At 49.2% G+C, this 10,447-nt stretch overlaps 1 protein-coding gene across 2 annotated transcripts in view; it reads right to left on the minus strand.

The window, feature by feature from the left end:
* Nucleotides 1–9,522, minus strand: part of PDIA5 (protein disulfide isomerase family A member 5) — a 96,723-nt gene extending 87,201 nt beyond the window's left edge. For both annotated transcript variants that reach the window (XR_014316111.1, XM_082747460.1), the window contains exon 1: nt 9,289–9,522. Coding sequence is in view for 1 of the 2 variants with exons in the window: in XM_082747460.1 (XP_082603586.1) it covers nt 9,289–9,333 (45 nt within the window). In the remaining variant the exon portion in view is untranslated. The remainder of the gene's footprint in view (nt 1–9,288) is intronic.
* Nucleotides 9,523–10,447: the final 925 nt, after the last annotated feature.

Below are 10,447 nucleotides of genomic sequence, written 5' to 3' on the forward strand. Positions count from 1 at the left end.
CAAATAAATAAATAAAATCTTTTAGAAAGAAAGCAAGAAAGAGAGAGAGAGAGAGATAGGAAAGCACTTGGCACGGAACAGACCAAATTCTCCAGTCCCTAAATCCAGGGCCTAGGGATGAGCCCCCAGTCATGACAACAGCTCCAAGTGTGGAGTGCTTCCTGTGGGACCAGGAGCAGCTAAGAAATCCACAGGCCCGTCTCACTTAATCATCTTGACAAGAGAACTCTGCAGGTCCTTTTGGTATCACTATTTTATAGATAAGGAAACTGAGACGAGGAGGAGCTAAGAAACTTGCTCAACATCACACAGCAAGTAGATAGGTGCATAGTGACCCAGAGCCCCATCTCACAGGCTCGGATGCCCCGGCCGGAGCATGGAGACCACAGACCCCTGGAGCCACACACATGTTCCTGCTGGGTCGTCTAAACACCAAACTAGGTGCACTTCCTCTATGTTGCTTCCTTTAAGCGCCACACCGCACATGTGGGCCACGTAATACAGGGTTCCTCCCTAGTGCTCCCCACAGCATGCGGCGGTCAACAAGGGACAATTCAGGGGCAGGACAACTGATCCGAGAGCTTAAGAAAACAGGTTTTCTTATCCTGAAATTGCAACTGCAGTGCATTTAACCAGGACTTAAGTCCCTAAAGCGTTTAATGTTTTGAAAAACCTCTCCTAGCGCCAAGAGGGCTTTGGGCCGCTGCCAGCCTGGTGTGCCAGGCCTGCTAACAAGGAAGAGGGGGTAGAGGGAGCAGTGAATCAGGCAGCAGGGAGGGAAGGAGAGCAGGTAAATTCCCACTCCGGAAATCCAACTCTGCCTCGAAGCTTCGTTAATTGAGAAGAAGGTAACAATTCAGGCGCTCACGACCCATGGTGTATATCCATGCTTTTACACACATTCTCTCTCTCTGTCCCTTAAGGTTCAGGGTTTAAACCAGTGTTTTCTCCCCTTCAGGCTTCAACTCATGAGCCGAGTCACAAAATCAATTCAGTGGATTACCACCAGCATTTTAAAAATGACGCTAACTAGAAAACATCAGTATGTACCATAAACAGCAAGACTAAGTGTTCTGTAAAACCTTTATATCTGTTGTAGTTATGTACATATACACTTGGCAATGATGTAAAATGTAGAGTTGTGTTTGCAGCAGTTGCAGTAAAAATACTCAAAAAACTGTCATAAACAATCTGGGCGGGAGGTTGTGTTATCCCCACTTTAGAGATGTGAAAACTGAGGCTCACAGAAGCGAAGGGAAAGCCCTCAGGTGAAGCCGAAGACTTGCCTGACTTCTGAAAACAGCGAGTCCACACAAACACTTCCCAGATATCCCTCAAGCCCGCTGGGCTCCCTAGAGCTCCACCCAAAACAAGACCAGGGAGGCCACCAGGACCGCCTGCCCCTCTGGGGCAGCCATTAAAGGACACCAAGTCAAGGAGATGCAGCGACAACCTGACCCATCTTCCCTGCTCCCTGCTCCCTGCAGTTTCCTGCACGCCTTCAGAGGAAAGCAAAGCAATGTAGGTTCGAGCCAAGGGCCACCTTGCAGCGTCCCATGGATCACGACACGGGAGAGTGTGTTCCACGCCACTCAGCCCAGAGTAACGGCCTAGGCGGGCAAAACACTATGCACAAAAACTGGTAAATCTTCCTGCTTTGTAGGCACAACAGCTCTAAGTATAGGTTTTTTAGAAATAGATTCTTGGGCCTTATCCTTGAAGAGCATCAGCCCACAGATCCGGGGAGGCCGGGAATCCAACCATACACGTATCCCCTTCTAGGGGATTTGGATCCACAGCCAGGTTGGGAAACCTCTGCCACCCACCCATGTTTGGACTCCACACCACTCCGTTCTCCTTCACAGCCAGAATCCCCCATCTCCAGTCACCCCCTGTCCATTCCTCAGCCCCCTCATACGCTCCCCTACCACCACCACCAAGAAGACGCTGATTGAGGAGGACCCGCAATGACTTCCACACAGATAGCCCCACAGACATCTCCAGTTCTGTGCCTCAACCTGTGAGCCCCAGCGGGTCACTCCTGGCCTCCCTCTACCTCTCCAGTCACGCTTCCCATCTTCTTTGCAATCCCTTGTCCCCCCAGCCTTTCAATGTGGAAGCTCCTCAGGGCTCACTTGCCTCCACCTTCTCTCCCCTCTCTACACTCGCCATGGGGGCCTCACCCACCTCTGGAGCAGCACCCCTGAGTTAACATGTCCAGCCCAGACCTCCCTCCTCGGTGCCACGTCCTCACATCTTACCTACTCAGTGGCTCTTAAATGGGGGTCACATAGAATTCTCAAGTGTTAAAAACCTAAATCTCAAACAAAGAGATACAGAGCCTCTTCCAAAGTGTTACTGAGCTCTTAATAAGGGACATCAAAAAAAGATATAAGGAAAAAAAGACTTAAAAATATTTCAAAAAAAGAAGTTACAAGAAACTAATATGCATATAGGTCATAGGGAGGAAAAGGCATCCTGTTAGAAGGCTGCTAAATCCGGTATCAAACTGGTTAATGTCCTGCAGGGAAACCACCTCGTCTCTCTTCTCTACCAAAGAGAAATCATTTGCATCTCATCTACCTGTAGAGTATGGGTCCTAAAGAATAATAATCAAAGTTATATTCCCTAGAGCACCAGGTGGCCCTTAGCCATCCTTCTTAGACAATGCTCTAGTATGACATTATAAAGACACTAAATAAGCTTTTCTTTCCAAGTTTTGGGATAATTCTTCCTTACAATGAGATCTATGAACTTGGGTGGGGAAAAATTCTATCTTTATTTTCACTAACCTCTAAATGAAATTTGGCCTTACCTTTATTACAAAGGTAGGTAACAAACTACAGAAGCACTAGCAGGTGTCTGTGACGCAGAAATCATACAAATTTTTTTACTCTCGTCCCCCAGAAACTACATTTTTCTCATAACAAAAGGTGCAGAGATCTTGAAACATCGTTGATGCTCATCACTAAATAGTACAGAAAATACGAAACCTGCCATCAGTTCTTCTTAAATGATGCATTTATGAATATAAATATTTTTATTATGTACTTGTTGTAGTATTTTGGTAACTGTACTTCAGTACCATTGGTTTGCTCTGTAATCTTGTGCATTGTTTTATACATTTAAAAACGTTATTCTAAGAAAGGGTCCATAAGTCCTCAGAGAAGCCTTTCCTGCCTCCCTGCATTAAGGTTAGGGACCCATGTTATACATTCGTTTATCACCTTATATTTCCTCTTTCCAGCACTTCCTGCCCGAATTAATAAATTAGTGGCTCCCCCACCAGACAAGGGGAGGAAGGGATGATGTCCATCTTATTTACCATTATGTCCCTAATGCCTCAGCATGATATATCTAACTCGTAAGACCATCAAGAAATATCTGTTTAAAAAGAAAGAAAAAAGAAAGACCTGGGGGATGAATGAACACCGTGACACAAGTAGCATGCAGATGTCTGTCCACATGCCTTAGAGATACAGAGCATGTACCGTACTCTGTCCAGGGCCCAGCAAAGTTAGACCCTTGACAAAAGCAGACCCACTTAGTGTTTGCAAGCCAGCTCTACTCGACCCAACAACAGAACTTTCCAGGCAACCCCACTTCTCAACTCAGATACTAGATCACCTCCATGTTTCAGCCCCAGCATAGAGCCCTCGACCCAGGTCTCCATCAATACCTTCCAAAGCAAGGATTAAAGCATCTGCTCATGAGTTAAAGACATCTGCTCAAGCCAAAGGGTTGGGAGAATGGTAAGATGGGGGGGGGCAGGGCAGAGGGTGGCCACCTCTACCCTGACCCCAGCCAGCTGCCATGAAGTCAGCCACAGGCTTGCCATCAGGCCATCTGGCAAAATGCACATCTACCTGGGGGCTCAGGATGACCCTGGAGAATAAAAAGACATCAGAAGGATATTCTAAACCTACAGTCCATCTGAGTGTATTTAACCCCCCCACCCCATGATGGCAAAGCTAGTATTTAGAAGCGGTTTCACCAGCATAAAATACATGGAGATGCTTTGCAAACTCTAACATCCTCTCCAAATGTGCCAAGTGTCATATAATCCTCGACAACAGATCAACTGGGAAGCCAGAAGCTCCAGTCAGCGCTGCAAGATACGCCAGGCAGTCCAGCGACGGACAGGCATCACTGCTCCTCCCTTCCCCGCTGGGACCTAAGATGCTAGGTATGGGGTGGGTGGGAGTCAAAGAAACCACGAAGTCCTCGGAACACAAGAGAACTTGGGCTCCTTACACCCCATGCATCACTCTCTGACCCACTGTCACTAAGCCTCCAAAACCTGCCACCACCACTAAATGACACACAAGAGCCCCAGGGAACAAAACCACACAGCTGGAGCAAACCCTCTGGGGAGATGGTGTGGTTACTCTCCTCATTCTCAAGAGAGGACCCACATTCAGAAGAAACGGGACAGAAACCCAGAGCGCCTAAATCTTTAGCTCCTCGGCAGCCTCTCCCACTCATCCAGGGCCTCTTGTGGGGGCCCACCCACTGAGAGGGACAGAGAGTCCAGAGCCCAGCTCAGAGGACCTGTGATGGGAGAATCCCAGCACCAGAGCCCCCCAACTCCCAGCCTGAAGCCTCTGCCTACACCCCCTCTGGCCCTCCACAGCCACAGCCTCCTGGCTTCCTGAGTACCTCTCCTCTCCAACTTGAGATAACTGCCATGGCTCCCATTTACTGCCCGCCCCCCCCCCCACCCGCCCACCGTGTGCCGGCACTGTGCTGGCTGCTTCCTGTGTTATTTCTGATGCTTTCAACTCTGCAAAAGGGTATCATCACCACGACTAACAGAAAGAAGACGGAGGCAGGGCCCAAGGTCTCACAGCTCCTGAGTGTCAGGCTGGCTAAAAACCCATGTTCTGTCCACAGCATCACACTTGACTTTATCTTGTAGATAACAGATAAGAAAGTGTTGTTCTGGGAAAATTCATCGAGTCTCTTCCACTCCAACCCAAGCCTACACTGTGCACTGACTGCTCTTGTTATTAAAAGGGCAGCTTTCATCACATCTCTCCACTACCTACAGAATCAAATCCCCAAAGCTTTGCCAGTCATGTAATCTTCTTCACAATCCACTTTCCCACTCTTATCCCCCCTCGCCAGACTTAAATCTTTCCTTCCATTCAGCCTGGACCATAACTCCTCATTGCCTGTATTTCTGTCTCAGACAGTTTCCTTTCTCTGCCTATGACAATGGTTCCCTCGGCTAACTATGGACTAGGGACGACTGTATGCTGGGTCCTGGGCTAGGTGTTGGGGACACAACGGGCAGAACCAGGAGGATCCCCACTGGCACAGAGCTCAAGAGTCAGCTCTCGTTGTAAGGCGTGAGCTGGGACCCTTCTCGTGACAAGGTGCCCCATGGTCCCACCCCAGTCCAAATCCACAGCACTCAATGACGAGGTGCCCCGTGGCCCCACCCTGGCCCAGATCCACAGTGCTCAGTATCTCCCTTCCATATGGCTCTCAGCTGTTCTTCCAACTCATGTGCCGGTTGTGTTTTAAAACTTCCTCTGTAATGTGTTTATTTCTGTGGGAAAAGTGCACTCCAGGTTCCAAACAGCATTATAAATGGCAATTAGGTCCCCAGGCCAGCCCACAAAAGCCTATTAAATATATAATGGTGTAGAACCTAAATATGTGTACATTGAAAGCTCTGCAGGAAAGACTGGGGACAGACATCTGCTTCCTGCAGCCCCGCCCGCCGTCCCACCAGGTGCTGAGCGTCAAGCCACTGTCAAGGGCAGAGACCAGAGCAGGGACTGGAAAAGAGGGAAGCAGGTGGAAGGTAGGGGGCTGGGATGGCAGAGATGGAGCAGTAAGAAACCTGATTTATAATTCAGGAGCCTGGCACCAATCCCAGCTCTGCTTTTACAAACATGGTGGCCTCGAGACCCTTCCCTCTCAAAGCCTCGCTTTTCTAAAATGAAAGAGCTGAGTTACGTTGGTATTTCTCAGACTTCTGAATCTCAGAGATTGTCAGGATATATTTTTTTAAATATATTTCATATATTTAAAAAATACTTTAAATACATATGTTTTAAATATAATACATAATGTATATTAAATATTTAAAAGAATTTTATCAATCCCTTCTAAAAAGCACACAATGTATGATTCCTGCTTTAATTTTTCAAAAGGACACTGAAAGCCACCCCCCCAACATGACATCACATCAAAAAAAAAAAAAAAGCAGACAAGTTTTTAAACTGAAAATATCTGGATTCATGGAAAAACCATTCACTGTTGTTACTTTTCCAATGTGTCTATTATCCTATGAAAACTGTCAGAGCACAGCTTTGGTCCTTGGCCTAACTTTGTAACCAGCTGAGCTGGGTGACTTAGCGTCCTCTCCAGCTGCAACAAGTCTCCATCCTGAGGACTGGAAAAGACTACACCACAGTCAGCGTGGATGGTCTGGGGAAGGGGCAGCCGCAGAGGGGAGCTGAGCTGGGCAGCAGGAAGGGACAGTCAGCCCCAGGGGCACGGGCAGGACAGCACAGCCTCCTCAGGCCTAGGGCAGAGACACCCAGCCAGGAGGGAGGGGCTGGAACTAACTGGTCCAAAGAATTAACTGTGACTCTCTTCATCCCCATATTCTTGTGCAAGGCTGAAAGGCCGGACCCAAAGGAACATTTTTTTCCTTTATTAACTTTTCTGATCAAAAACTAATACATATTCATAGAGAAAACTTGGGGGAACAGAAAAAAAAGCATAAGCAAAGAAGTAAACAAACATCACCCACAACTGTGCCTTCCTAAACAATCGCTATGGGCGTTCCAGTGCAGGGCTAATTCCTCAACCACTTACGCAGCTACCATCAGCCACCCTGGGACTCATGCTGTACCCTGCTTCTCCCCTAATTATCACACTCGAGCACTTTCCCACGTCCCTAAATATTCCTCATAAGCATCATAAAATATTTTGATAATCATGGCATTCTAGTAAATACAAACATTCTTTATAAACATCACTTTCCATGGCATGGACAGGACCAAAAGTCATTTAAACCATGCTGTTATTGTTGAGCATTTAAGCCATTTCCAAATTTTTGCTGTTGTAAAAAATGTGATAGGTATGGATCACTGTCCATGAATCTCTGTAGACCCCTTTATACTGCTTCATGTTCCTTGGGTCACAGCCTACTGCTCTGCACATATCAGCTCTCGGTAAATATTGAGTGAACAAGGAAACCCAGTACACTCCCAGGACCTGGGAGCCCTTATCAGATGGACATAGAGTTTAAATTTACAGAGGCCCACCCTGGTATCCACAAGCCGCTCGACAATCAAACTGCACCAATGACACCTTCTGAGCCGAGCTAGGGCATGGGGAAAGGATAATGTCTATTTCATTCTGCAGATTACCCATTCTAGTGCTCCCGGCAAACCTACTCACCACCCTTCTGTACCTCAATGCAGGAGCAGACCTCAAAAGCTGGTCTTTGCACTTTGCACTCTCCCCACACTCCCTCCAGACTGTACAACCCACTGCCTCAAGAAAGCTGGGGCTGACCTTCCCACCAAATTAATGTGTGGCCCCCCTCTTCAATGGAGGCTCTCAGCCTTTCGGGTATTAGAGTTCACTGTCCTGTCTTTATTTGCTCACAGGACTCACTCCCCTGCCCAAACCAGCACAGCACTGGGGAGGGTAGGGACAGTCTGTGCTTTGCTCTCCATCCAAAATCCAATCCAACGCCAAACAATGTGGTTGACAAATAAATGTTTGCTGCATGAAACTTCTTCCCAGTCAGGTTCCCAAGCCCTTTACTTTTACAGAAGGGTGGGGGGAGGGAAGCAGGACCCGCTAAAACAGCCCAAGTGCAAAGACCTGCTAGGGGCTCCCACTGGAGCTGGCCCCCTCTGCCCAGTCCTGCAGCACCACCTGGCCTAGAGACCAGCCCTGGCCAGCTGGCTCCAGAAAATAGAATGCAAAACAGATCTTACACACACAGATGCAAGTGAAGGGACACTGTCCTACTCCACACTCTCTCCCAGAGCGAGAAAGGCCAGATCCAGGAGGCAGGGAGCTTCCTTTCCCACCCACTTCCAGATAACCGGAAGAGACAGGGCCACTCCTCACTGGTGAACCCCAAAAGGCAGGGTATCTGGAGATGGAAGTGTTTCAAGTAACTAAATCCACACTCCAGTTTTCCTCATGTTGCCCTGCATCCTTGCCACACCCAAAAGAAAAAAAACTGAAAAATCTGGGCTGGAGAGGGTGCTAGCAGCAGAAAGTTTTCCACTGGAACTTCGGGGAATAAAGAAAAAAAGGAACCAAGATTGCCCTAAAACAAGGGAGACCAGGAGTTATGGAGATAAGTGGAAACAGGCCAGATTATCCCATCACACCCCCACAGTAACACCAAGGCCAAACCCAGAGAGTCCAGGGCACGGTGGCCACACCCATTCTGGCCTCTTCTAGAGATGCCCCGGGACAGCTACCACCCCCAACCCCAAGTGTAGCAAACTCCTCTCAGAGAGTCCACCACTCCCAGCACACCGACCCGACCACCCCTCTTTCACTCTCCTCCGATTTTGCAATTCCCAGAACTTCCTTCATCCGACCCCCTTGACGGTCTTGTGAGCCGGGTGCCTTTACCGTCCCCATTTCATGGATGAAAAGACTAAGTCAGATATATTAAGTGATAGTCTGCGTCACAAGCTAGAAAGTGGCTGGGGTTCGAGCGGGAGGCCGTTGGGTGTATGAGCAGAACTCCTCCACGGACCCCACCCAGCCCGCCCGGCAGTGCCTGCAGGCGGGGGCCCAGGCGGTGACAGGCAGTTTCCCGGCTGCTCAGGGTGGAAAACCCCGGCTGCTCAGGGTGAAAATCGAGAGCGAGGTGGCCCTAAAGCGAGGTTTCCGGCAGTGCAGGTATAAAGCACCCCCATGCCACCAGGCACTCACACAGGTGCAGGGCCCAGAGCCCGGGCGCGGCGCACCCCCCAATCTGCCGGAGTCCCGCCCTAGGCGGCGGCCGCCCCTTGACTTGCACCCCCGCAAAGTTGTGCCTGCGGCGCAAGCATCCAGCGCGGCTCCCTCCAACCCTTGCGCCCTGGAGCGCTCCGTGAGGAAGGCGCAGGGGCCGCCCCGCCGCCTCCCCCCACAGCCACTGGGTCCCTGCCTGCCCAGCACGCACGCCTCCACCCCGGAACTTGGGGGCTTTCTCCCCGTTTGTCCCACGAGGGCCGGGAGCAGGGGGCGCGGACCCCAACGCCGGGCGCACGTGCCGCCCCCGCCCGGACCCCAGCTCCGCAGCCTCACCGAGATCGCCAGCAGCAGCAGCCATGCCCGCCCGACCCGCGCCATCCCTGCCGCCGCTGCCTACGGAGGGCTCCGCTCTCCACTCAGGCTCCCGCTCCCGCAGCTCCGTAGGGTCCAACAGCCACGGCCACTTCCCAGCCGCTCCCCGCCTCCGAGTTCCCGGTGCCACGTCTGCCAAAGCATGCGCACCAGGGTGGGAGAGGCGGCCGGGAAGAGGTGCTTGCTGGGAGTCGTAGTTTGCAGCAAGGCTGGGCTGGGGGCCTCTAGCGTGGACTTGGCCCTAAGCGCACAGAGGGACCTGAGTGGAGTGCGAAATGGCAAGGTCAGCCTGTAAGGGAAGACAATTAATTTGCAGGGCTAAGTCTGTGCCTGAAGTTTCAGAAACGGAGGTAAGTTTTATTTTCCCCACTCTGAGGATGAAGAGGCAGCCCAGAGAAGTTAAGTAGTTTGACTCAAATCACATAATTTGCAAAAGGTGCAAAAGCAGCAAAACGTGCTGCTTGTGGAGGGTAGAAAAATCTCACACTTACCTTGTCTTTTGTTCATTCAGAAAAACTTTACTGAGCTATTGGAAAACACTATGGCAGTTCCTCAAAAAAAGTTAAACATGGATTATCACATGACCTAAAAATCCACTTCTAAGCATATACGTAAAAGAATTGGATATAGGTATTCAAACAAATGTTTGAACATAGATGTGCCTGGCACCATTATTCACAATAGCCAAGAGTTTTCCGACTCAAGTGTTCATTGAGGGATTAATGGTTAACAAAATATGGTACATCCATACAGTGGTATATCACTCAGGCATATAAAGGAAGTATTGATGCATGCTATAATGTGGATGAACCTAGAAAATATTATCTATTGAAATATTATGCTGAGAAAGAAGTCAGACACAGAAGATTGCATATTGTATGATTAAATTTAAATGAAATATCCAGAAATAGGTAAATCCATCAGGATAGAAAGCAACTAGTGGTTGCCTGGGGCTGGCAGGGAGGAGGGTTTGTGGAGTGAATGCTCAGTGGGTAAAGGACCTCCTTTGAGGGTGGTAAAAATATTTTAGAAAGAGGTAATGATTGGACAAAATTGGAGTGTACTAAATGCCACTGAATTGTCCATTTTAAAATGGTTACTTTAATGTTATGTGAATTTT

The sequence above is a fragment of the Mustela nivalis genome (genome assembly GCF_964662115.1).
Source record: "Mustela nivalis genome assembly, chromosome: 1".
Classification (NCBI taxonomy): Eukaryota; Metazoa; Chordata; class Mammalia; order Carnivora; family Mustelidae; genus Mustela; species Mustela nivalis.